Source organism: Vespula pensylvanica, chromosome 4 (assembly GCF_014466175.1).
Source record: "Vespula pensylvanica isolate Volc-1 chromosome 4, ASM1446617v1, whole genome shotgun sequence".
Lineage (NCBI taxonomy): Eukaryota > Metazoa > Arthropoda > Insecta > Hymenoptera > Vespidae > Vespula > Vespula pensylvanica.
In genome coordinates, this window is record NC_057688.1 from 8914528 (window position 1) to 8940457 (window position 25930).

A 25930-nucleotide genomic window follows, 5' to 3' on the forward strand; every position below is an offset into this window, starting at 1 on the left:
AAAAAAAAAAAAAAAAAAAAAGAAAAAGAACAAAAAACGAAAAAAATAATAATAACAATTGTTATCATTATAACAATTTTACAACAAGTTTCGGAATATGAAACATTATAATATGTTTATTTGCGCGATCCGTATCGATTCGACTTTATTAAAATAAAATTAATCCTAGACAATTTTTGGACAAATGGGAAAGAAAAAAATAAGATTAGATTTAGGGAGAGCAAAAAAAAAAAAAGAACAAAAGAAGAAAGAAAAAATAAGACTACAAAGATTAATGAGAGACTTAAAAACGACAACAACAAAATTCAAAACATCGAGTGAAAATAAAAACAAAAGGCAGTGTCCAAGACTAAAAATAAAAAACTCTGGAAACGTCAGTCAGTAGTAAACTACTTCGCGAATCCCTTCTTCGGTCGGAGTTACTGCAAGAAAAGAAAAGAAAAGAAAAGAAAAGAAAAGAAAAGAAAAAGAAAACAAAAATAAAAAAAAATAAAAAAACAAAATAATGAAACCAAAAAAAAAACAAATAAAATAACAGGAAGACCGAGAAGGGAAATGAAGAGACATCGAGAGATCTAACACGGAACGAATGGAACGAGTTGGAAAGAAAACAAAAAAAAAAAGAATAGAAAAGAAAAGAAAAACGAGGAAAAAAAACCACTAGAACAATAAAAAAAGAAAGTAAAATGGAGCTGAGCGAGTAAAATACAGCGGGAGAACACGCGGGCGTGCGCTTCGAATTGTCGTCGACTAAAATGACTAACCGTCTGCGAGTGTTTTCGTATGCCGAAGTTGAACTTGCGACCTGTTCCATCGTTCGTCGGGGCAGTGAACGTGATCACGGGTACGTGAATATGTGGAAATACATGATGATGATAGTGGTGATGATGATGGTAGCCAAGATCGATGTCCCAACCAGTTTCGGGTATTTGAAGATGAAAGAATGGTAGTTTCAATTTACGTTTACCACCATTTCCATTCTTTCCGTTGTTAATAGTATCCTCGATCTTGACATCCTCTAATCTATTATCATCTCTCTCGTTGTACGATATATTAGATATTGTGGCACTTCTTCTCAATGCGAATGAATTATTTTCCTGCGAATTTGGCAAAAAATTACTGGGTACACCTGGGAAAGCACTTGCCAAACTTGGCGCCAAACTTGAACAAATGGCCGCACTTGCTATACTCGATCTTCTGATAGGATTTACACTGGTACCCGATTGCACATCCGTATACTTCGTTGGCTGCTCTAATTCACTCGACATTGATCTTCGCTCGTCTATCCTTCTCGATATCGACATTTCACTTTCTAATCTATAAGCTACCGAAGGATATTCTCCGATAATCTCCGATTCTTTCTTCTTTTTCTCCTCCATTTCTCTATTTTCAGAGATCTTATCCTTCTTTTCTTCTATATCACTCATTGCTACGTTCTCGTTTTCTAAATCGTTTATCACGTAGTATGATACCGATGCTATCTTTATTACTCTATTTCGTCTCTATTTATCTATCTCTCTCTCTCTCTCTTTCTCTCTCCCTCCTTATTTCTTTCTTAATCCGATTTTAAGTTTCTCCTGTAATTATTTCCAGTATCATAAAAGTACGAGTATTAATTTTATCTTATTAATTTCATCCTTGATTTTTTTCGAACATCTCGTTCTCTCTCTCTCTCTTTCTCTCTCTGTCTTCCCCTCTTTTTCTCGCTCACTCTTCCAATTTATCTTCTCCTCTTTTTCTCCGGGATTGACAGAAGTAGACACGTAGCCGACATCGCGAACTTCCTTCTTCGATTTCTCTCTCTCTCTCTCTCTCTCTCTCTCTCTCTCTTTCTCTCTCTCTTTTCTTTCTCTCTTCTTCTCTCTTGATGTCTTTGAATAATAGAAAACCTTCTCTGAAGATACATATATACGTGACAATATAACGAAACTGTGAATGTAGACGATAAATACATCGATGACGAACAATGAACTTCCTTTTGATTGTTTCATGTTTTGCCTTTCATAGATCATCGTATAGCGGAGTGTCAAAGCATGTATATATGGTTAGTTCGTAAACGTTAGCATCGATCAAGCAACTATATTGTATATATGTTAATAATAGCTATGCATGTACATATGATACCCATTGAGCTAGTTAAAGTTTTGTACGACACAAAAAAAAATAGAAAATAGAAGAAAAAAAAAAGAGTAATGAAAATTTATATCAAATTATATGTTCCAAATAAGATAATCATGAGTGTGATACATGAACATACATATATCAATTATTATGATTACTTTTACTCGAATATGATAAGGAAGAAAAAAAAAAACATAAAAAATTGTCAAGTGCTAATTAATTTTAATCGATACCGTGAAAAACGGACCCTCGACAAAGTGGTGAATCTGAGCATCTTTTCCAAATTGATCCGTTGATCCTTGTGTTTCTTATTTATTTTCTTTTTATTTATTTATTTATTTTTTTTTTTTTATTATTTTTTCTTTATTTTATTTTAATTTCTCTCTCCCTCTTTCTATCTTTTTCTCTTTCTCCTTCTCTCTTTCTCTCTCTTTCTCGATGATGTAGCTATATAATAATAATTATTATTCTCTTGTCCACTTATTATTATGTATATATAAATATATATATACATATATATATATATTATATTATATTCTATTATATTCTTCAAGAATTTTATTAGTATGATACTATAAATCTCGCGAACGAAACGAAACGAAACGAAACGACGAATCACATGTTAGATATCTTAACGCGGTGCGGACGGTAACGCCGGCAAATAGCTTAAGAACATCGCGTAACACATCGCGTACGGCATTTATATATCGCTGTGGGATCTCTCCTCTCTAAAGTCGTGTACACAGCGAGGAGAAGAATCGTCTTTCCGTGCGTAATAGCGCGCATTGCAATCCAACAGTGCCGTGCTGTTGACTTCCAAGAACCACGAGGCGCGTTAAAGAGCTAACAACAATTTAAATCTTAATTATAACGCGACGTATGCATACAAATATACATATGTACATACATAACTTTTGCCGAGGCGAAACAAATAAAAATGTCATGGAATAAGCAAAAAGACAATAATGAGATTCGAGTTAAATAAACTTCATTCATTTTTCTAACGTTTGTAAATCTTTTATAAAAATTATAATCGTCTTCTTTTCGAAAACATTGAATACGTATATGTACATACACATATGAATATATATATGTACATACACAAGAATAATGTCTTCAATCGATTTGCAATATCACGTTTATTTAACTCTTCATTCTTCATTAATTTTGTTGCTATTCTTTCGACACGTTATATAAGAAAAACAGAAACGCTCGCCTGCGAAACACTTGTTTTCTTGAAAAACAATTTTAATGTTATTGTCACATATTCGTAACAATATTATAACATTGCATAATACGTGATAAAGATTTGTAAACAAAATAAAAGAAGATGAATAAAGTGATATTTCAATCGATAATATTTCACTATCGCAATTCTTATAAATTTATGGGGAAAATAAATAATTTTTAAGAGATATATTTGTCAGCACTGTATATCAGTTAAGAGATATATATATATAAAGAGTTCGTTTAACGCGAAAAGCATTAAGGAAAATGTTAGTTAAATACAAAATGTCGGTACTTTGCGCTCGATAAGCGACTAAATAATAAGCATCGTAACTTGCTAATTGTACTCGTAGATGGTTTGACTCTTTCTTTCTTTCTCTCTCTGTCTCTCTCTGTGTATTTGTGTCTATGTGGGTGTGTACACGTGGATTAGATAAAGATGATTTCATCGTGTAATTTATAATTCATCGCAAACACGATCACGCTTTTGTAATGTATATTTGCGACTCTTATTGTAAATTGACGTAATTGATTACTAAATAACCAAAATGAAATTGATAATTGAAAAGAAGAAAAAGAAAAGTAGAAAAAAAATTGAAAGATTTTCATAAATCGATTCGAAAATCGATCGATCTATAAAATACTCGAAGAATCGAGATGGAAAATATTTTTATGAGATAGAATAGATATACATATGTATATGTACGTACATATGTAAGAGATGCGCGTCATTCTTGCTCCCAAAGAATGAAAAAAATCTTGCAATAAGATGCTCTCTTACGATAGCAGAGTCACTTTGATCAATTAAAGTTCTGGTCGAAACGATCAACGAGGAATTGGTTTGTCCTATTGAGAAATAAAAGTTATGGAAGAGTTAACGATTTATTTCTAACACTCGATATTCTACAAGCTTCAAATATATAATTTTTAAATGATAACAAAAGAAACCACTTGTATATGTATGTAAATGTAAATTCAAATAAAAAATAATTTCAATTCCGACAAAAAAAAAAAAAAAGAAAGAAAAGAAATATACGATAACTTCTTGATCGATGAATGTACGAAAGCGATGCATCGATAATAAAACTTTCTCGATTATGCATATTTTTAATAAAAAATAATTTCTATTCTGGTGAAAAAAGAAAAGAAACAGAAGTAACTTTTCGATCAATGAATGTAAGAAGATAATGCATGGATAATAAACGATAATAAAACCTTCTCGATTATTTTCATAGTTAAGTTCAAGGTTCTGCAACTCAATCTATGAGAAATTGGATGCAATTATGTTGCATTATTGCATCGCCGATCGTCGACATGAGATGTTATAAAAATCGAGAACGAGGTTTTCTTTTTCTTCTTCTTCTTCTTTTACTCGTGGAATACGTATGAACGAAAAAATATCTTGCATCTTACATATTTTGTTATATCTTTCGTCATTTATTACACCGTTGAGTTTATTTATTACAAGCTGGGATATGTTATGTATTTTGTAAAAAAAAAAAAAAAAAAAAAAAAATAATACAGTGAAAATAAGTAAATATATAAAAACGATTTCTTCGATTGCAACAACAATTTTCTCTTGTGTTCTCAACGATGTTATAATAATAAATTGAATGGAGCAACGCGCAAAAACACGGAATTGAAATGAGTGAGATAAATTGTTCAAGAACACAAGAGCAAATGTAGAAACGTGTCATCGTGAAAATAAATGTTCTTATTAGCGACAGTGTATCACACAAGTATACATGTATACATATATATATACGTATGTATGTGTATAAATGTTTCTGTCTCTCTGTGTATGTGTGTTTTTACGTGTATGTGTATTGGCACGCGTACCTGTTTATTTCTGCTCCAAATCGATTGAAAAATATTTTGACAGGACGAGAGTGAACCGTAACTTCTATTAGATCCTGGCGCAGAAAAGGATGAAAAAAATATCGTATTCCTTTGACTTGTTGGTAACAAATTTGTTCTCTCATCGATACCCTGATTAAAATCCAACGACATTTTTCTTTAGATCTTTAGACCGTAAATAATAATAAGAAGAGGAATAGACGATCTTCTCTTCAGAATAAAACTAGATGATCTTGCAAAAATAATTCTATTTCTTGAAATCGCATATCTTGGTCTTTGATGTTACATGACATATTTTTAGATAATTTCATGCGTATAAAACGATGAATCATATAAAGATATTCATAATATCGTCGCGCGTCTACGAATCAATCATACGAGTTCGAACGATAGTGACGAAAATTTTTCAGATTAGATTCTTCGAAGAAAGAAATAATAAATAAATAAAACACGTAAGTTAAAAATCATTTCTCGCGATTCTTTAGACTCTTATATTGTTTTTCAGAATTTTTATTTTCCGCTAAACACACAACAGTTTATTCATTTGTCAATGCACTTTTTTTCATCGTCACTAAAACGGATCACTAAAAGTTTCTACGAACTTTTATTATTTCAAACTGTATTAATAAATCAATCAAATGAATAATCCAATAACAATTCTTCCTCTTCTATTTCCTCTATAATTCCCCCTCTTTCAGAAAAATAATCCATTACTAATAGAATGAAATAACATATCGTCAAAAAGATGGAAAGAGAGAGAGATAATAATTCTATAACGACAATATTCGATGTAAAATCATAATAAGTTTCTGAAAACATTGACATCGTTCTGGAAACGATGATATTGCTGCGAATTTTTTTTTATATTATGTCGAAACACGAATTAAAAATATACACGAAACAAAGGAACTTCTTCGAAGACACTACACCGAACACTATCGCTCGTATAAATACTATATTTCCACGTTCGTTAAAGGAAATAATATCGTTTAACGCGTAAGACGTTTCATCTCTTTCGTCGTTCACCCTTCTGATAAATTATTTATTTCACATTGAGCAAAGAATATCTTCTATTTCTTACGACCGATTTCAACGATTTTATGCTCGACCAAACGATCTAACATCGATCGAATATGACGATATATAATTCGCGATCCTCTATATAAGTTCAATGTATTTGAGAAAAACATTTTTTGATGTCTTTTTGTTTTGTTTTGTTTGAGTTTTTGTTTCTTTTTTTTTCTCTCCTCTCTTTCTCCCCCCACCTCTCTCTTTCTCACTCTCTCTCTCCCTCTCCCTCTCTCTATGAATTCATACGCCATATATACTCTCTCTTTCTCTCTCTCTCTCTCTTTCTCTCTTTCTCTCTCTCTCTGTCATCAACGATCGGTATTATAGTTCGAACAATAACTTTGTAAAGTCACGAACCACGTTGTTTACTCGACGCGAATTGACGATACTCGTCGAGAATATATTATTATTTTATGATGTTGTCCACATATATTGAAATCATTTCAAAAAAAGAAAAAAGAATAAAAATATATTTATGTAAATGCGATTCGATTCTCCTAAAGAGAACTAACTAATAAGTACGTAAGTATGTAAATAAAAGAAACATTCTTCTGAACGACCTTTAAACGCGTACGTTAAATTAACTTCGATAATTATATTCGAAAGAGAATATAACCGATTCTTTTCACGTTTCAGAAGATACTTCCCGATAATAAGACGATACTAAAACATAACAGTTCAAAAGATATCCACTATCTTTACTTGGTAGAGTATTTTCAAACGTATTGGTTATTATCATATACATACGTTCATTCTTATCTTTTCAAGACTTCAATCATATTGTCTAAAGACAAACCTTCGACAAGGAAACAACATCGAAAGGTCGAGATCGTAGCGGACGACTTTAAGTGGCCATATTAGAAAATTTGTTTGAAAGAAAGAAAAAAAAAAAAAAGACGGAAAAAGAACATAAAATGAAGACGGAATTGATAAACGAAAATAGCATAATATTATTATCATTGTCCTTATTATTATTATTATTATTATTATTATTATTATTATGTATATATTTTCTCTAGTATCAAAGTGTCTAGTCTTTTAAGGCATTTATGAGGACTAATCCAATACAAAGAGACCTTGCGAAACATTATGAATAATTACGATGTAAAATGGACTATTGTTATTAAAGTCGATATTAAATAAATTACTAAGCTACAGTTCCATAATCTCTGTAAGCTCTGTAATATGATTGTTATCTAAATCGATAGGCACGCAAGAAAGATAAGTAAATTGCTGAGACACTCTCTCTCTCTCTCTCTCTCTCTCTCTCTCTCTCTCTCTCTCTCTCTCTCTCTCTCTCTCTCTCTCTCTCTCTCTCTCTCTCTCTCTCTATGTGCGTGTATATATATATATATATATATATATATATATGTATGTATGTATGTATGTATGTATGCAAGTATACATACTTTAATAAATAAATAACATACGATATTATCGATTAACACTAACAAAAGATATAACATCAAACTCACACACGATTAATCGTTGAAACTTAATAATGTATGTGAGCTAACTGAAATCAATATTAATTCAAGTTAAAGAAGAAATCTCTTAGGAGCCTATATCAATTTGACCGAATAATGGTAGCTGAGACAAGATAAGAAACACGTGTTTCAAATGATATTTCCATACAAGGACATTATTACGAGACATCGATCGAGACGATTTTTATATATATATATATATATATATATATATATATATATATACATATTGTATATAACACTCATGTTGAGAAATATTTTTTATTTTCTATAAATTGTAAAGCCCCATGTATGCGTGTATGTGCGTGTGTGTTTGTGTATGTAATATACTATAAAAAATCTAAACATCGTGATCGTGTCTTTTTCAGATAATAAAAACTCAAACTATATTCTTAATACATGGGCATTCGAAAACGGCAAGTTCAGCAAAATCTGATCCGACCGATTAAGAAAAATTTTAATTTTTGCTTAGACGATAGAAAATTACGCAAGTTTATCTAAACTTACAAAATACTCACCACCTCCTTTATTTCCGATTCTCGATTATATTTTTTAAACTAAAAACAAGCGACAAGAACTTTCTTAATCATTATATAGAATTATACACATAGAATTATTATTGACATCGTCGTGCTATGCGATGAGTAATATTTAAGGTTAAATAAAAATAACGAAATTTCAAACGAACCAATAAGGAAGGAACATTTTTCTAAAAACGATCGTTCATTCGTTTACGTTTCGTGACATCATTAACGCGTTCATTCGTAATATATAAACATTATTAAAATAATTTTGAAATAAAATTAATCGAACAATGTAATAATGTTTCTATTTTTTCTTATAAACATTTAATAACAATACAAATAAGAATAATAATAATGCTCATAATAATAATGTAATAAGAATAATTCTATTGAAAGAAAGAAAAGTTATTTCGTCCATACAGAATCAGTTTTTAAAAATGACTTTTCATTGGAGCGTTACGGGCGATCGATGCAATCTAACGAATGATGACATTTCTAAAAGTTATTCACTACGCGTATATAATTAATGATAAATAAAATATAATTTATTGTTGAACATTTGTTAAAAATATAAGAAAATTTTCTTAGAGAAAAGACGTGTCTTAAGAACAAGGTCTTTCTCTCTTTATATATATATATATATATATATATATATATATATATATATATATTCTTTTCTTTCAGCTCTGTCAAGTTATTGTAATAAGGCTCTCATTGAGTACTATGATATTTTTCAAATCAGAATACAGTTATAGATAGAAGGCGCAGGCGTGACAATGAACCTTGTAAAATGCACGCTCGCAAAAACCGTCGGTAACAAAGGAATTGTAAATCTTTTGTTGTATTGTGTCTTTTGTAATTTTTTCTCGAGGAATACAAAAGAGAATTAATAAGTAGTTTAATATCCATTCAGTTAACATTTTAAGGTTCGTGTATTAAAAAATTGAAACAATAGAAAATGAACGTTAAATGACAGAATCCTTACAATATAACTTTATCGATCAAGTTGTCTGTGTCTATATCAAGAGTTGGGACGTCCCTACCACGCAGGATGTTTTTTTTGCTATTAACAAATTCTAACCTCACCTGAGAAAAAGACACGGTTTTAATTCTTTCTTCTTAATAGCACCGAACGTTAACGAACATTACACGAAAATAGTTTTCTTTCATCGAAACAATCACATTTGGCGCGCACCAGGAAAAACAAAACTAACGTTTACAATGTATTACACGACAAACTGGCACGCTCTTCTACTTCCGTTCGTTGCAATGAAACGAACAAAGCGTCATTCACCAGGAGGCGCTTCGCACCTTCTATCAGCTGATTTTTCCTTCCTAATCTCTGCTGCACGTGTCTCCTTTCATAATGTAGTGTATCGCGCGAATCTCTCAATGATCATGAACGTTACGCTACTTTGTAGCGTACAATTTTTGTTCTAATATTTTTCTTATTATATTTTTTAAAGAAGTATTCGTGGTTTGTAAATAAATACTGTCTCAATCCTTTAAAAAGTTACAATTAATACATACAGTATTCAGTATGTCAACGTCAGTCTCGTTACCACAAAAGAAATATTATAGACAACGTGCTCATTCCAATCCTATCGCGGATCATTGCATAGAATAGTAAGAAATTATTTTAATACAATGTCAATTATGTTCAATTATTTGTTACTTTAAAACATCCTTTTTTTTTTTATATATATATAAAGTCCTATAAAACCAGATTTAATGGATTGGAGCACATTTTTTCCTCGATATTTCTCTAACGAAGAAGATGATGAAAGAAACAAGGATACTGTTCAAAAGCGTGTAGAATTTGCTGATATTGGATGTGGTTATGGAGGTCTTCTTGGTAGGTTTTACTATAATTTACTAAATTATTAATTTATTAAAATCGAGGATTAAAAAATAATACATTTGTAAAATAGTTACTTTATCGCCAATGTTCCCAAATAATTTAATACTTGGTATGGAAATCAGAGTAAAAGTATCGGATTATGTAACGGATCGCATAACTGCATTACGATCTCAAAATCCAGGGCAATATGAAAATATAGCTTGTTTAAGGACTAATGCTATGAAATATTTACCTAACTACTTTTACAAAGGACAGGTATAAAAATTTAATAACGAAAATTCTTTATTAAAGAATGATACTTCACTTCTTTATTAACTTTTATAATTTATAGCTATAGTTAAATCAACTTTTACAATTTATATAGCTAAAGAAGATGTTTTTTCTATATCCAGACCCACATTTTAAAAGATCAAAACATAAATGGAGAATAATAAACAAAACTCTTCTAGCTGAATATGCATATGTGCTTGCTGAAGATGTAAGTACTTATTATTTTATTTTATTTTATTGCAATATATTTTTTGTAATAATAATGATTCAGAATAAATATAAATTTAAAGGCTATCATATATACAGTAACTGATGTAAAAGATTTACACGAATGGATGGTACATCATTTCGAAGAACATCCATTATTTGAAAATATACCTGAAGAAGAATGGGTAAGCTTCTTAATGAATAATCCTATCATTTATTTTTATTGAATTTTTTTATATTTTTTTTATAACTGTACATTCACTTAAGATTTCTTAATATTTCATAATAATTTAATATAATTTAATATATTCAATAATTAAAAATATTCTGATACATTAAAGGCTAAAGATCCTATAGTTGAGAAACTTTATGAAAGTACAGAAGAAGGCCAAAAAGTAACAAGAAATAGAGGAGATAAATTTTTAGCTATATTTAAACGAATTGCAGATCCAAATGCTATAAAAACAAGCTAACATATGATGCACTATGTATCTGCTTCAATAAATATCATTTTTTATATCAAGGCCTAAATAATTGATAAAAATTAATTCACAAAAGAATTTTATGTCAATTTCTGAAGTTATAAAAATTATGCTTATCTTTATCATATGTTTGTAATATGTATGCGAAATGTATAAAATTTAAGTGCCTGATATCTTCTTGTTTAAAGAAATGTCCAATTTCCAAATGAAATTCATTGAGTATTATAAAAAACAGCATCTAAAAATATTGCAAAATAAAACTAATATGTCAAATATTCCAAACAATATTATCTTACTTTTTCTAATATAGTTGCAATCAACTTTCGTGGCGGTGCTATATACGATTTCATTATTAATTTTTCACTTTCTAATGGATTTGTGAAAAATTGAGAATAATACAAGTGTGGTCTATTAAGTACATATTCTTGAATTGTATGTTTAAATATTCTACTATTAAGAATATCCCTAGAAAAATATATAGATTTTTTAATTAGTAGATAGAATTTATAATATTATTACAAATATTACCATGTCATTCCCTCTAAAATGAACAACATCATTTTAGTATGTTCATAATTGTCAGAGGATTTTATATTGTTTTGTATCTGAAGTTCATCTGTTGGAACCATTTTTAATTCTTCTATTAATTTAGTTCTTAAAAGAATATCTTCTGGGCTGTATATATTACAATGTATGGACAATGTTTTACAAAATATGTCAGGCTTTTTTTTTGGTTTTGATGGTAATTTCTAGAATAAGAAAAATATCATATATTCAATATTTATTATGTTTTTAAGTATTTAATTAATTATTACATCTATTATTTCAAATCCTTACTGGAAACTGTTCACCTTTTTCTGTAAAAATAAATTCTGACTCCAGTTTTTTACATATTTCATTATATTTATAAATACTCCTTTGAATCATTCGTCTTTGGCTAATATTGAGAAATTCACAAATTACATTAATATTTACTTGGCAGGTTAAACTTTTCACATTAATTATTATACGACAACTTTGCATTTTTTTAGGTTGTATAACACCTTCTTTGGGATAAATTTCTATATTCCATAATCCTGGTACACTGTTACTATAATAAAAAAGATGACTTATTTAACGAATATTTACTATAAAATGAATTTAAAGATTTAACGTAATTACAAACCTTTTCCATGTATAGGCAAATCTATCATGGTTTGAAGTATTATACATCATAAACATCTTAACAGAATAGCTGTGTATACTTGTGTAGAAGCGTATATAGTCGGTTGAAAAATATATTGGTAATTCTTTAATTTTAAAAACATCAAAATTAGGTAGAATTTCTTTTATCATTTTAGGTGGATATATAATAGAAGGTTGGCTACTTATAAATAATTCTGTTTTTTTATCGCCAAAAGTGATAGAAAGATATGCCTGAGTAAATTTTATATTTATTTAAAAATAACAACCCTTTTAAACAACAATATTGAAAAAGTCATATCTTGATACCTGAATCGCTCTAAATTGTTTAAAATGATATTTCAAAATAAGAGGTGTAAGAGATTGCGGCTCTGCAATACCATCTGGATTCAAACATGAAAGTATTTCTGAATGATAGATTTGATTTATTTTATGTAGATTAGTAATATCCACAGTATATGGTAAATAGTTATTTGTATAATTATAAATCCAACATATCTAAAAGTCAATATTAATTTAAAATATATATAAGAAAGTAAAATAATATTTAGAAAATCTCTTAATAATTAACCTGATGTTGAGCTTTCTTATCGCCAAAATAAGAGTCCAATTTTACAGTTTGTGGATAAAGTAAAAGTTCTTTTTCAGATCCAGATAAAGCTTCAACTTGCATATACAAAAAAATATGGCGTTCATGGCCAATATTTAAATCCCATTTTACTCTAGTTTTTCCCAATAATAAATAACGTAATTCTATGTTAATGACAATTTTTTCTTTTGGCTTTGGGAGAGAAAAAAAATTTAATTATATTAGTTTATATGGAAGAAGTATAATTGATCATTTTGTTTACCTTTATAAATCCTGATTGTGGATAAATAGAACATACTTTCTTGTGAACACAATCTAATTCCATATATCGAAATGAAAGACCTCGCGATTTACTTATTGTTTTGCAAAAGCATAATTGCATTCTTTTAATATTCCATGTAGTATTCACTGATGTTGGATTAGATATACATAATTTTATACATATAGGATTTTCATGTAGTATCATTGGTGGGAAAAATATATATTGTGATTCCTTCTCATATGGCAATATATTTTTCAAAGTAATATTCAATCTATATAAAGAAACGTAAGGTAACATAAAATCTCTTCTTTTATATAATGTCTAAATATAAATATATAAACTTAATGCAATATACCTATCTACTTCTATTATTTTCCATAAATTAATTTTAGATATTAATGAGCAAACTCCATGAAAGTATACATCTTCGATCTATTGTATAAAATTATAATTATACTTAAGTCAAATCTCAAAATGAAAAATCACCAAGTATTACATATTTACCTTTAAACTGGGCAATTCACACATACAATAAATATTGCATATTTTTCGAGATAATTGCATGTAACTGATGTTATCCGTCCAAGAATTTATTCTTACTATATATTTAATTGCTATTTCATAAAATCCTGGTGTGTATGGAGTAATAGATACGGTGATTTTTTTTGACTTTCCTGGAAGAACAGTTTCAGAAAGTGGATATATTTTTACATCGCGTTTTATACATCCTACAGGCCAAGAGAGATGGCAACATATTATCTTGAAAGGTATATTGACGGAACTAAAGTTATAAACATAAAAACTCTTAGTTTTTTTGTTTCCATATAGTTGTACATCAAAATTTAATTCATTAGGTATTGCCTATAAATATAACTCATATTAATAAATTAAATTATTAAACAAATATATGCTACATGAATTACCAGAAGTAAACCAGCTTCACATTTCCCAGTAACATGTAATGTTATGCTAACTTCTGTTCCAGCAGGTAAATCATTTTGTATAGCCATCAGAACACATTTAATATCAAAATTATATTCACCACATTCTGTAGGATGAAATACCCATTCATGAGAATGTATATCATTAGCATAGATTTGACCCTTCAAATGTGGAATAATCAATTGTGATGGTACATTCAAAAATTGGTACCTGTAAATTGTTTATTGTTATAAAAATAAATTGGGCATTTACACTGATGGAATTCAATAATATATTACATAATGATGTGACGAGTAAGGTTTCTTATAAGTATTTGTTCTTTTTGCTGAGTATCTAGATGTACTGTAGCAAATGTTATTGTACTCTTATTAAAACTAATATTTGCATATTCTGTATATCCTTTAAAACTAATATAATCTTTGTTCTTCGGATTTCCATTAAAACATATGGCCCATTGTTCCATATATAGATGTTCTCCCATAACTTCAGGACACATTTGAACTACCACCACCTGATAATCTCTAAAATATTACAAAATTATTTTATCTTATAATCCGATTAAATTATTATTATAATTTTAGAATCTTACTCATAAATAATTCCTAACATTGGTTTAACAACAAAATGGCTATCTGCTGGTGGCAGAAAGTGAAACATTAAAGGCAAATGGCCAAATTTCTTAATTAGAAATGTTGTATATACTGGTAGTGGTGGAATACATGGTGGTAGTACAATTGTTGATGGTAATTCATACTGAGGAATCCATCCTGCAGAACTAGTAGGAAAAGAATGTCCTGTAAACATGATAAGTCATTTTTATATATTTTTTGTAGATAATCGGAAGAAATTATTTTTTATAAATAGATTTCACCTATTACTCGTATACATGTAAAGGAAGGAATTGCAAAAATTTTGTTTTCTTCTTTTCCTTCACTTTTTGCATCATCATCAAAAAAATATCCAATGAATTGCTTTGTATATAAATTGTTTTCTTCATTAGGTTGAAAAATAATTTCAAACAAAGCAGAATGATTTGGACATATTTTTGCAATGCATGGCTCTATTTTAAAAACTCCAGTAACATCTAAAATATTTTCATTTTATATTATGGTATTAAATTTTTTTTTACTTTATTTATAATATTAAAATTATTTACTATTGAAATAGAATTACCTTGATCCCACTTGAGTAATAAATTTGTTTCACTATGATTCGTAAAACAAACAGTTTGGTGAGCTCTATTTATTTTATTTTTTGTATCTACTTGACTACAGTCAAAATAATTTTTAGATAAAGATACTAGTTCTAAATTTTCTTTTTTTATATTAATACTATCGCTCATATATTCTTCAAAACCATTTTGTACTTGTGAACTAAATTCATGTAACTCTAAGTTAATCTGAGATTGCTGATGAATTGGTATACAAAATCCATATAATTTTATAATAATAGGACTCTATATATATATATATATAAATATTTATATTATTATTAATATTAAAATAAAATTATATAACATTATGATCAATTAATTTACCTGATACAATATTAAACAAGGTAAATGATATACATAAACTCCTTCTTTAGTTGGTATAAAAGTTATTGTTATATATTTATAATCACAAGGATTAAGTATGCCTTGTCTGATATCTAATTTAAAATGTCTATGTTCTATATCAATATCAAATATAAATGCCGCTTTTACTTTTGAATGATTTAAAAGTTTTATTTGTTTTTTCACTTGTGTATGTTTTTTTGAACACTTTAATATAATTTTATTTACTGATGACGAAATTTTAGGACCTAAGATAAATAAATAAAGAAGTAGATATAAATCTTGATTAGAACTATTTATTACATAGAAAAAAAATTATTAATTTTTTAATATTTACCAATACAAGTTCCATGAGCAATAATTTTTATATATGTAGAAGCGGTACCAGTAATAATAAAATAATCCACATTTTTAGAACATGGTACAACAGGTCGATATTGTACTTCGCAACAAAAAGATTGTTCAGGTAATAAAGTCCAGGTATATGACTTTAAATTAAAAACGTGATCTATAGGATTTGTTACAGGATCCCTTTGTGCTTCATAAAATTGTTCTTTCTGAAGTAAATATAAATTTAGATTGTTACTCCAACTATGAAAATTATGAATATAGCGAATTGAATAAAAACGTGATTAAAAATTAGAAAGAATAAATTCTACTAACACAACTTTCATTCATTATCTTAATTGATTTGATAATCGTTCTACCCATCTCAACTTCACCAAAATCAATTATTTTGATATCTTTTGCATCACAGCAATACTGTAACATTTTTTATTTTAATTAATAAATTCTGTATTAAACTTGAACAAAAATAATTGTTGACTTATTTGAAATCCATGCAAATTCGCTCCATTTATTTTTACACTTTACGCCATCTACATTTATAGATAACTAAAGTTCTAGTATTATAGTCACGTGCCATAAGTAGCGACTTTTATAGCGCGAAAAAATGTCAAAAAATTGATTAGTAAATCTTAACAAGAAAGTGTGTAGTTTTTTAAATTTATTAATTATTATAAACCTTATTATATACATATATATATATATACATATATATGATATATTTTAGAATTAGTTATCGGTCATAATGAAACTTATAGCATGTATATTTTTATTAATTATTTTTGAAAAAATGGATTATATCGTATTATCATCAAAGATTAAAATAAATCCTACAAAAACAATAATTTGGGGGCCCGGCTTGAAGCCTGATAAAATTACGATGCGAGCAAGATATTTTTTTGTACAGCTTGTAGACACACAAGGGCAAAAGTTAGTAAATATTTTTGTTATATCACTTGTTAATGTGTTTACTAAATTATATCAATTAAAAATAAAAAAAAAAGTAAATAATAATTGTTTTTTATATCGAATCATAAATTTATGAGCATGTCTATGTGACATCAAATTTTAATCTAACGATCTAACTTGCAGAATTTTTTATTTCTAACAAGTTTTATTAATGATAATAAATTGATTCCTAAAATAGTTAATGACATATGCTGCAGCTTAACTGTTTCACCTGGTGCAGGCATTGTTACTGCTGTAATACAAGGTCAAACCTGGAACAAACAATCATGTCATATATGGACACAAATTCTTGATTGTAAAGATGGTAGTTTTATTATCCGTTATAAACTTCATAACACTTGTTTGAATGTGACTTTGTATATAAAAGTGAATGGACAAGATTTACAAATTTTTCCATTAAAAATTATAGGTATGTTCAAATAAAATTTTTAATGTTTATAGAAATCATTAAAGATTTTTTTAGGTCCTGTATATGAGGAAGAATGTTATTGTCCAAATACTAATTTCAATGAGTGGTTAAATACTTATGATTGCCCTAGTAATTACGCACAAATTACTTCTGATCTTAGTCCTTTCACAAGCGTTGATTTTAATAAAATACGTAATCCTTTAATTAAAAAGTATGACAAGCCTAACAGTGTTAGTCTTTGTCATTATATTATAAAAAATAATAGAGTAAGCACTTCCTGTTATTTCAAAATGTTTTTATTTTTAGTTTATTTATAATTAAATTATGTTAGATTTATAGGCAATGCTATGGACAACATGTAGGATTTAAAATATTTATGGATGCAATATTGCTTTCACTTGCACGCAAAGTAATCCTTCCAGATGTTGAATTTTTTGTTAATTTGGGAGATTGGCCGCTCGTTCCAAAGGAAGAAGTAGATTATCCTATTTTTTCATGGTGTGGATCTATCGATACAAAAGATATTGTTATGCCAACATATGATATTACAGAATCGTCTTTAGAAGCTATGGGAAGGTAAAAATGAATTAGTAATTAATTAATATTGTTTTACTTTATTTCCATTTGATTGTTTTCTAATTATACATATCCGTGCAATTGGTCTTTGAAAAAAATAACTTAGCTCTATATAATTACTACAGTTACAAACATATAATTTAATCAAATTCTTTTTTATGTAATATGAATGCATTACTAAAAGAGTAATGCTAGATATGTTATCTGTACAAGGTAATACAGATACCCCGTGGGAAAAAAAAATAGAAAAATTATTCTGGCGTGGTCGTGATGCCTGTAGAGAACGTCTTGATCTCATAGACATTTCCAGGAAACAACCAGACTTATTCAACGTATCACTTACTAATTTCTTTTTCTTTAAAAGTGAGATAAAGAAATATGGTCCTGCGCAAAGTCATATTTCATTTTTTCAATTTTTTAAGGTAAACATACATATGAATGTAACATAAAGAAGTAATTTTCTTAACAAAACGTATAAAAAAAAAAATATTAATATGTTTATTATTTGTAATTTCAATATTTCCATAGCATAAGTATCAGCTGAACATCGATGGTACAGTAGCAGCATATAGATTCCCATATTTACTAGCAGGAGATTCTTTAGTACTGAAGCAAAAATCTAAGTATTATGAATTTTTTTATAATGATTTGATACCTGAAACACACTATGTACTTGTAAAAAGAGATTTATCAGATTTAGTCGACAAAATTAAATGGGCCAAAGAAAATGATAGAATTGCTTTAAACATTTCAAAAACTGCTAGACAATTCATAAGAGATAATCTATTACCACAGCATGTCTTTTGTTACTACAGTGTGCTTCTCCAAGTATGAGTCAAGAGTCATTTCAAATTATTTACTATATTTTCTATCTCATATCTATCTGTAACAAAATATCATGCTTTTTGTATCATTTTATTTTAGGAATGGAGTAAACGTCTTACTAATAAGATCAAGGTTTTAGATAATATGGAGGAAGTTTTACAACCACAGCATTCCTGCAAATGTAATATTGATGATGTAAATTTAAAGGATGAACTTTAACTGTTAATCAATGGATAAAATCTTTAACTATGAATTTCACATTTTTTGATCATTAAATTTAAGACACTAAATATATTTCTTTTATTTTGTTATTTTTATAAACACCATTTTTACTATATTACATTATTTCATGATAAACTATGTGCTCTTATAAATTACATTATCATCTCTTTTGTAATTTTGAAGTAGAAAGAGGAATATATATATATTGTTTCTATATCCAGATCCCTCTAAAAAGTATTTTTTTTTTTTATAATAGAATAATAAAATTTTTAGTTAATTTGACATACATCCTTGAAAGAAACATTACCATTTTCATTCTAATAACAAAATAATATCATTATTAACTCATAAGTTGAAATGTTTAATTAAATGATGACAAGTACAAAAGCTAAAATACATCTTAATAGAACTTACTCCTACATAGCATAATGTAGAGAAATAAGATAATAACACAAAAGATATATCGCGAAATCAACGAAAAATCCTATATTCTATTGATTTCCTTAACTTCATTATCATTTAATCTATGAAACATATTTTTAAAAAATTCTTAATATTATATTGAATAATTAGATTAATATTTCCATTCAACGATAGTACCATATAGAATTGTTTCAGTAAAAATAAAATTTTACAAGAAATATTTCTCAGAGTAAAACACTTATATTTTTTAAAACTATAGATTAATTTGCAATAGTTTATTCTATTGAGGAGGGGGTTGATAACCATATCCTCCATACTGATTAGGTGGTGGTGGTCCTTGTGGTCCGGGTGGAGGAGGCATGTGTCCACCGGGTGGTCGTGGTGGGTATTGTGGATAGCCTTGTCCTGTTGGTGGAGGTGGATAGCTTTGTGGAGGATATTGGGGATGACCATAATGTTGACCTCCCTGTGGTGGATGTGGAGTGTAAACCTGTAATATATTATTTATTTCATATAAAAAAAAAATATACGATAGAACATTTATATCATAAATTATTAATTAAATTATAATTACTTGTGGTTGCCCGCCAGGAGTTGGTGGGACATACGTTTGCGTTGTCGCAGGTCCGTACCCTGGTTGTGGCTGCGGTCCCGGTGGTGGTGCTGGGCCCTGAGGTGGACCTGACGATGGTTGAAATCCGCTTGAAGCAGGACTTGGGGACTGTTGCTGTTGGGATTGAGGAGGATTTTGAGATTGTTGTTGAGATTGTGGAGGAGGTTGATGAGAAGGTTGATGAGAAGGTGGTTGATGAGATGGTTGATGAGGAGGTTGGTGTGGAGTATGAGGAGGTTGATGAGGTGATTGATGCGAAGGTGGATGATTCGGATGAGAGCTTGGATGAGGTGTTTGATGAACTGGATAAACGGAAGATGTAGGAACGACAGGAGCATAGTTTCCACCTTGAGATGTAGGTGGTGGACCACTACTTGGTGAATAGGTTTGCGTGGAAGCGGATGGTGTACTAGTTGGTTGACTACTTTGAGCGTATGTATTAGCGATTGGTGATTGATGCGAAGACGGATGTGATGGATGATTGCTTGGATGAGGCGTTTGATGAACTGGATAAACAGAAGGCGTGGGAACAGGAGCATAATTTCCACCTTGAGATGTAGGCGGTGGTCCGCTGCTTGGCGAATAAGTTTGTGTGGAAGCAGATGGTGTGCTAGTTGGTTGACTACTTTGAGCATATGTATTGGCTGCACTTGCTGCTGCAGTACTAAATGGAGGAGATGTAGAAGCTGGACCATATTGTGTTGGGCCAGGACCAGGACTCGATTGATTACCATAACTGGATTGAGGTCCGGAAGTTTGCTGTGAACCTGGTTGTGGGGGTTGAGCTGTGCTAGATGTAGGAGGAGGTGGATAATTTTGCGGAGGTACATTATTAGCATAAGCTTGGGAGGAGGGTGGAGGATAATTTCCTGGTTGACCAGCTCCATATGCATTTTGTGGTGGAGGCTGTGATGGAGCCTGCTGATAGCTTGGTTGTGGGCTAGGACTGCCATATTGTCCAGTTTGTTGTTGTTGACCACCAGATTGAAAGTTTTGTTGAGATGTATTGGAAGGAGGATAGCCTTGTTGATTTGGTGGAGGAGGTCCATATCCAGCAGGCGGCTGAGTTGATCCTGGAGGAGGATAGCCTGGTTGTGGACCATAACTATTTACTGTTGTTGGAGGGCCATAATTTGGCTGTGAAGATGTATTATATCCTTGTGGCTGAGAAGCGTTTGGTGGTCCATATTGATTTGGTTGACCTGGTGTATATGCAGCTCCCTGAGGTCCTTGATAATTAGATCCTGGATTTTGATTTGCGTATTGAGCAGGATATGCTTGCTGTGTTGGTTGTTGAGAGTATTGAGGACCACCTCTGTATTGTTGAGGTCCGGGTGCAGCAGTAGGTCCTTGATAAGCAAAAATATGATTAATACTTTGTAGTTACTTAATAATTTTATATAGATATAGAAATCATAATAAGAATTGAATGCTTAATAACGTACTGTTAATAGCAGGACCTTGACCAGGCATTACAGGTCCTCGATAACCACCTTGCGTCATAGGCTGTCCTTGATTAAAATTAGACATTGGTAATGTTGGTTGTGTATTAGGAGGCATATCTGTTCCTGGACCAGCTGAATTTCCTGGACCACTTGGAAGTCCTTGTGGACTAATTATTGGATGTTGTGGTCCATTTGGAATTCCTTGTGGTGGCTTATTAAAAACAAAATTTCTTCTCAATATTATATCTTTTGGAATAATCTAAATATAATCCAAGTATAACAATTATATATCTTACCGGAAGTAATGCTTGTATATTTTGATTTGCATCTGCAATTGATGCCAAATATACAAGGTTACGATGCAACAGTTGTTGATATCTACAAACAAAACATTATGCATTCTAATTCATGTCTTCTACATATTTCAATATGAAGATTAATTTAAGATGTACACACTGTATGCATTCTTGTGGTTTGCCTTTGCTTTGATATTCTTGAATAGTCTGTATAAGTTGACTGTTTTCATCAAGCATCTAAAAAATATTGAAATATCAAGACTTTCATCTTTTTCTAATACAAACACAAACCTCTACATAGGATAAATATAATATTTGATAAATTAAAACATCATGCTTTACCTTCTGTATCTGTGCTGGCGTTAGAGATGGTCTGCCGCGTTGAGCAAAGGTCACAGACATTTTTAAAGTTTCGCCTTAGTCTTGAATCGTCGAGAAAATAAAAATTTCACACCTTTTTTTTGTTTAGTTTTATATTTTTTAATAAGTTTACATATTAATAAATGATATAATACGAAATATCTCTCGGTATCATTATACTAATCGTAAATTCTCACGGCATATACTCTTTGCTATATTATATGATTTTTATAAGAATTCACAAAAAAAAAACACTTGCAGTACATAAAATTCTAGAGATTTTTTTTTAATTTAGCAACTTTTACAAAATTCACGTTTCATACGATCCGAATTATTTTGCAACATACTCGGAGTTTCTCAAACGAGGTGATTACCTACACAATTATACAATGGGTGCTTTCCATTTCGATGACTCTCATATCGAGTTGCGTCGAGTTATGTCGAGTCTTGTCGACTATAGTCGAATCAATCGAAACGATTAACGGAAGCATCATGTTTAAGGTTGGTAAAACGAGAAAGAAAAATTAGAGAGAGAGAGAAAAAGAAAGGTAGAGATTATCGATTCTGAAACTCTATTGAAATTAAAACAAGAAATATATTCCTAAATCCTTTTTTTTTTTTTACCTACTCTGACACACTTTGTCTCATATTTTTGTTAAACTTGCATGTACAAATTTGTGCTGACTCGTGTGTGCTCGTCGATACATAATTCGATAAGTCGAACAGATCAACAGTCAAACACAATTGGATACTTCTAGAAATTGTTATTTACAAATGGTTACCCTTTAGCCAATGAGATTTCAAGATTTTATGTGTCGTATTTTAAAATGCAGAAATAAGCACGTCGTATAATAAATTAATTAAAATAATCCGCTTAATTCGATTGAAATTAAGTATAACAAATTTTTATTATTTTATATATTTTTGAAGATTTGTAAAAAAAAAAATATCAATTAAATCGACGCAATCCTCAATCCCGTACTAATTAAAAATTAAAATCTTTATTGATCGGTGTACTTTTTTATTTATATAAAATTCTTTTTACACAAATATGGTTAATACTTTTTATATAAATAGTTGAACAAATTAATTTAATTCTGTTCTACCAAAGTACCATCTTTTAATTTTTTATATTTAAAAACTGATCCTTTATGTCTTTCTGTCCAAAATTTAGTTTCTACTTTAGATAATATCCATTCTGGATTTACAGCTGCTTCTTGAAATTGTGATATATCCGTTACTTCATCTACAGTCTTCTTTCTTTTTTTATGATCTTTTAATTCTGTAACTACATCTTCATCCGTTAATACATTTATCGAAGAGTTCAAAAGTTTTATACCATAGTTTTTATTTAATTCATCTTTATTTTTATTAATAATGTTATTTTTCAAATTCGTTTTACTGTCCAATTGCACTGTCCTATAAACGAGAAAAAAAAATACATTTATTAATGTTTACATATGAAACTTTCTTACATTACCGTACCTTTCCAATAAAGCATCTAATTTTTTGGCAACATAAGCTTTGAATGTTGTTGATACTCCAAGATTGCAAAAATCATCTTCTTCCTGTACATTTTTTCTCAACGATTTAACATTTGTACTATTAAACTTTTCCTTAGATTCTTCCTAAAATAAAGAAATAATACTATTAGATTGAACTAACATATGAACCCAATGAAATAAAATAGGTTAGATTCTTAGTAATTACAGAATTTTTTGTAGTTTTTTGAGTAGCGAATAAAGTTGGTTTTAAAAAATTTATATCCGTTGCTTCTTTTAAAGCTTCTTTAGATATTTCATCCTCCGAACTCGAACATTCATCACCACTCGTATTCTTCCTCGACATTCTTAAGTGTGAAAATTTGTTGCCTAGAACACGTACAAAAAAAAAAAAAAAAAAAAAAAGATCCCAAAAAGTTTGGTACAAATAAACCAGGAAAAAATAGTGCAAAATTTTATAATATTGACAACATTTTTTAATATATATTTTTTATTTTATTTTATTATTTTCAAATTAACAAAATAAATGATTCGCATCTATTCACGAAAGATACGTATTTCTGCTATATTTCCATCCTCTGTTCTTAATACTGTTTTTAAACTATCTTATTATTTGTTTACGTTTATAAATATTTCATATCATTGACGTATTCATGCACATACAATTTCTATAAAAATTAATTTATTTATTACAAAAATTTGTACATTTTATGTGAATATATCTTTGCCATAAGATTTGATCCATGATACATAAAATTCTAATTTTTTTATACATGCAAATAACATTTTTTTTGAGAGGTTACTATTTTTTGTTTCCTTATGTCGAGTAAATTTTGTTGAAAATTGTTTTTCAGTTGTTTTATGCTTATTAACTTTTATTTCTTCTAGCACAGTTGATAATAAACGCCAAAGTTCAGAAAGAGCAGCACATGTATGTAAAGTATCTTTTACTTTTTCTGGATTTCTTATTATAAAAATACCAGCCTCTACAAAGTTTGTTAATGTCTGTTGATCTTTTGGTAAATATTCTATTTGCATGACATTTTGTATAACAGACTGAAGTGCAGGTAATTCATTATCAAATATTTTGTTTATCCTCATGCTGTCACAGATACTAAGAAAAACATTACTTGCTTCTTCCGCAAAGTTTAAATAATCACCATTGTAATAAAGTGCTATATATGTATAAGCATAAATCACATTAACGATAGTACAAGATAATATTTCTGAAGAAACCACCTGTATGTTATAAAAGTAAAATATTTACCTTGTTAAATCATAAAAAAATACAATATTGAATGTTTTTTATGAATATATTAATATTGAATATTTATATATACATTGTAATATTACCTTTTCTTGATTAAATGGTTGAACATTTATTATCACTGGATATTTTACTTCATGTTTATTGTTTTGTTTAGTTTCTTCAACCATTTCTAAACTTTCTATCAATGGCTTCTTATAAGTCACCCACCATGGGATCCATGATGGCAATAATTTAGATACTTCTCCGCTTTTTACTAAAGCATTAAATTGTTGTTTCTCATCATTACTTAATACCGCCCATATTTCATCCGGATTATCCAAATTTATATTCTTTATTCTTTCCTCTAAATCAGGTAACTAAAAAAAACATCTATACAAATTTCATATATCTGTTAATCTATGAATTATAACTTACATTCGTTTCATCATCTGAGTCTAGTTCCTCATCCGAATCTAATTCTTTATCTCCATTATCCGCAAATATATCACTTTCTAAACTTTCTTCGTGCATTTTTTTAAGAATACTAAGCATTTTTTGTTTTGTTTCAGGATCATATTGAGAAGATTTAAGTTCATCTTCGACGCATTGCTTGTAAAAACTCTCTGTACAATCTAAATGTTTTTCTGATTTGTAACAATTCAGACTACAATAACCTATTTCACATCTTGGACAAGTATAAATTTTAGAATTTTTATTGCATCTGTAATTATAAAAAATTATTTATATAATAAATAAATAAATAAGTGAAAATTTTTCAATCAATTTAAAAATAAAACATTATTTTTTGTAAATATATACGTACAATTTACAATATTGTGTGTTGTCACTTGCACCCAAATAATTCATAATTGTTGATTAATATTATTTAATCATTTGATGTTACTATATCAAATCTTTATATTTTTAAATATAATACAATGTAAAATTATAACGAATATTATAATTTTTTAATTACACAGATCATATAAAACAATACTTATTTATATTCATATAGGATGATGTAATCAATGAATGGACTTCATGTACTTTAATACAAAT

At 29.0% G+C, this 25930-nt stretch overlaps 7 protein-coding genes and 1 long non-coding RNA gene across 18 annotated transcripts in view; 3 read left to right on the forward strand and 5 right to left on the reverse strand.

The window, feature by feature from the left end:
- Positions 1 to 9511, reverse strand: part of LOC122628621 (kinase D-interacting substrate of 220 kDa) — a 19615-nt gene extending 10104 nt beyond the window's left edge. The window contains exon 1 of one of the 7 annotated variants that reach the window (XM_043811072.1): positions 9374 to 9511. Coding sequence is in view for 4 of the 7 variants with exons in the window: in XM_043811067.1 (XP_043667002.1) it covers positions 765 to 1427 (663 nt within the window). In the remaining 3 variants the exon portion in view is untranslated. Of the gene's footprint in view, positions 1 to 764; positions 2223 to 2354; positions 2489 to 5187; positions 5359 to 8284; positions 8535 to 9373 lie in introns of those variants that run through there. The other 6 variants (XM_043811074.1, XM_043811069.1, XM_043811071.1 and 3 more) reach the window with 6 other exon arrangements.
- Positions 5517 to 7522, forward strand: LOC122628636. The gene is made up of 2 exons (XR_006327084.1): positions 5517 to 5657; positions 6913 to 7522. It is a non-coding gene; the product is annotated as an uncharacterized LOC122628636 (long non-coding RNA).
- On the forward strand, positions 7979 to 13492 carry LOC122628633 (tRNA (guanine-N(7)-)-methyltransferase). 4 transcript variants are annotated; one of them, XM_043811092.1, is made up of 7 exons: positions 9515 to 9655; positions 9754 to 9913; positions 10000 to 10142; positions 10219 to 10403; positions 10513 to 10626; positions 10709 to 10810; positions 10967 to 11141. In XM_043811092.1, the coding sequence occupies exons 2-7, from the start codon at positions 9828 to 9830 to the stop codon at positions 11096 to 11098; spliced, it is 762 nt and encodes a 253-aa protein (XP_043667027.1). In that variant the 5' UTR covers positions 9515 to 9655; positions 9754 to 9827; the 3' UTR covers positions 11099 to 11141. The 4 variants fall into 4 exon arrangements, with proteins under 4 accessions (XP_043667028.1, XP_043667027.1, XP_043667029.1 ...); XM_043811093.1 differs by lacking the exons at positions 9515 to 9655; positions 9754 to 9913 and adding an exon at positions 7979 to 8250; XM_043811094.1 differs by lacking the exon at positions 10967 to 11141 and adding an exon at positions 12448 to 13492 and having other exon boundaries at positions 9599 to 9913.
- LOC122628624 (cilia- and flagella-associated protein 65-like) lies at positions 11390 to 16473 on the reverse strand. The gene is made up of 17 exons (XM_043811080.1): positions 16301 to 16473; positions 15975 to 16194; positions 15620 to 15885; positions 15256 to 15538; positions 14954 to 15166; positions 14672 to 14876; positions 14361 to 14603; positions 14064 to 14292; positions 13645 to 14001; positions 13496 to 13572; positions 13141 to 13411; positions 12861 to 13070; positions 12599 to 12787; positions 12273 to 12523; positions 11945 to 12197; positions 11636 to 11856; positions 11390 to 11572 (listed from the first exon to the last, which is right to left on the reverse strand). Exons 1-17 carry the CDS (start codon positions 16406 to 16408, stop codon positions 11395 to 11397), a joined length of 3774 nt encoding a protein of 1257 aa, XP_043667015.1. The 5' UTR covers positions 16409 to 16473; the 3' UTR covers positions 11390 to 11394.
- Positions 16474 to 16558: 85 nt separating this feature from the next.
- On the forward strand, positions 16559 to 19140 carry LOC122628630 (protein O-glucosyltransferase 2-like). The gene is made up of 8 exons (XM_043811089.1): positions 16559 to 16625; positions 16710 to 16912; positions 17149 to 17360; positions 17415 to 17626; positions 17692 to 17936; positions 18121 to 18358; positions 18465 to 18764; positions 18861 to 19140. The coding sequence occupies exons 2-8, from the start codon at positions 16728 to 16730 to the stop codon at positions 18978 to 18980; spliced, it is 1512 nt and encodes a 503-aa protein (XP_043667024.1). The 5' UTR covers positions 16559 to 16625; positions 16710 to 16727; the 3' UTR covers positions 18981 to 19140.
- Positions 19141 to 19332: 192 nt separating this feature from the next.
- Positions 19333 to 22678, reverse strand: LOC122628627 (extensin). 2 transcript variants are annotated; one of them, XM_043811086.1, is made up of 7 exons: positions 22103 to 22678; positions 21921 to 21997; positions 21761 to 21842; positions 21465 to 21675; positions 20367 to 21368; positions 19981 to 20133; positions 19333 to 19896 (listed from the first exon to the last, which is right to left on the reverse strand). In XM_043811086.1, exons 1-7 carry the CDS (start codon positions 22160 to 22162, stop codon positions 19727 to 19729), a joined length of 1755 nt encoding a protein of 584 aa, XP_043667021.1. In that variant the 5' UTR covers positions 22163 to 22678; the 3' UTR covers positions 19333 to 19726. The 2 variants fall into 2 exon arrangements, with proteins under 2 accessions (XP_043667021.1, XP_043667019.1); XM_043811084.1 differs by having other exon boundaries at positions 19981 to 21368.
- A 487-nt stretch (positions 22679 to 23165) lies between these two features.
- LOC122628635 lies at positions 23166 to 24013 on the reverse strand. Its single transcript, XM_043811096.1, has 3 exons — positions 23831 to 24013; positions 23606 to 23748; positions 23166 to 23539 (listed from the first exon to the last, which is right to left on the reverse strand). Exons 1-3 carry the CDS (start codon positions 23966 to 23968, stop codon positions 23212 to 23214), a joined length of 609 nt encoding a protein of 202 aa, XP_043667031.1. The 5' UTR covers positions 23969 to 24013; the 3' UTR covers positions 23166 to 23211.
- Positions 24014 to 24287: 274 nt separating this feature from the next.
- LOC122628631 (zinc finger HIT domain-containing protein 2) lies at positions 24288 to 25924 on the reverse strand. The gene is made up of 4 exons (XM_043811090.1): positions 25695 to 25924; positions 25307 to 25592; positions 24976 to 25248; positions 24288 to 24861 (listed from the first exon to the last, which is right to left on the reverse strand). Exons 1-4 carry the CDS (start codon positions 25736 to 25738, stop codon positions 24331 to 24333), a joined length of 1134 nt encoding a protein of 377 aa, XP_043667025.1. The 5' UTR covers positions 25739 to 25924; the 3' UTR covers positions 24288 to 24330.
- Between the last annotated feature and the right edge of the window lie 6 nt (positions 25925 to 25930).

Bases quoted from the DNA above. Each gene is read 5' to 3' on its own strand.
- LOC122628631 (XM_043811090.1), bottom strand. From the start codon at position 25,738: ATGAATTATTTGGGTGCAAGTGACAACACACAATATTGTAAATT. The intron at 25,593-25,694 runs GTACGTATATAT...TTATAATTACAG, and splicing joins AACACACAATATTGTAAATT to ATGCAATAAAAATTCTAAAA. The intron at 24,862-24,975 runs GTAATATTACAA...TATAACATACAG, and splicing joins AACCATTTAATCAAGAAAAG to GTGGTTTCTTCAGAAATATT.
- LOC122628627 (XM_043811084.1), bottom strand. From the start codon at position 22,162: ATGTCTGTGACCTTTGCTCAACGCGGCAGACCATCTCTAACGCCAGCA. The intron at 21,676-21,760 runs GTAAGATATATA...GTTTTTAATAAG, and splicing joins ATATACAAGCATTACTTCCG to CCACCACAAGGAATTCCAAA. The intron at 21,369-21,464 runs GTACGTTATTAA...TTGCTTATCAAG, and splicing joins TCAAGGTCCTGCTATTAACA to GACCTACTGCTGCACCCGGA.
- LOC122628633 (XM_043811092.1), top strand. From the start codon at position 9,828: ATGTCAACGTCAGTCTCGTTACCACAAAAGAAATATTATAGACAACGT. The intron at 9,914-9,999 runs GTAAGAAATTAT...ATATATATAAAG, and splicing joins GCGGATCATTGCATAGAATA to TCCTATAAAACCAGATTTAA. The intron at 10,811-10,966 runs GTAAGCTTCTTA...GATACATTAAAG, and splicing joins ATATACCTGAAGAAGAATGG to GCTAAAGATCCTATAGTTGA.
- LOC122628630 (XM_043811089.1), top strand. From the start codon at position 16,728: ATGAAACTTATAGCATGTATATTTTTATTAATTATTTTTGAAAAAATG. The intron at 16,913-17,148 runs GTTAGTAAATAT...CATATGCTGCAG, and splicing joins GTAGACACACAAGGGCAAAA to CTTAACTGTTTCACCTGGTG. The intron at 17,937-18,120 runs GTAAAAATGAAT...CATTACTAAAAG, and splicing joins TCTTTAGAAGCTATGGGAAG to AGTAATGCTAGATATGTTAT.
- LOC122628624 (XM_043811080.1), bottom strand. From the start codon at position 16,408: ATGTTACAGTATTGCTGTGATGCAAAAGATATCAAAATAATTGATTTT. The intron at 13,071-13,140 runs GTAAACAAAATG...TCTCTCCCAAAG, and splicing joins CACAATCAGGATTTATAAAG to CCAAAAGAAAAAATTGTCAT. The intron at 12,524-12,598 runs GTATCAAGATAT...AAATTTACTCAG, and splicing joins AACAATTTAGAGCGATTCAG to GCATATCTTTCTATCACTTT.
- LOC122628635 (XM_043811096.1), bottom strand. From the start codon at position 23,968: ATGTCGAGGAAGAATACGAGTGGTGATGAATGTTCGAGTTCGGAGGAT. The intron at 23,749-23,830 runs GTAATTACTAAG...TCTTTATTTTAG, and splicing joins AAAAAACTACAAAAAATTCT to GAAGAATCTAAGGAAAAGTT. The intron at 23,540-23,605 runs GTACGGTAATGT...TCTCGTTTATAG, and splicing joins TTAGATGCTTTATTGGAAAG to GACAGTGCAATTGGACAGTA.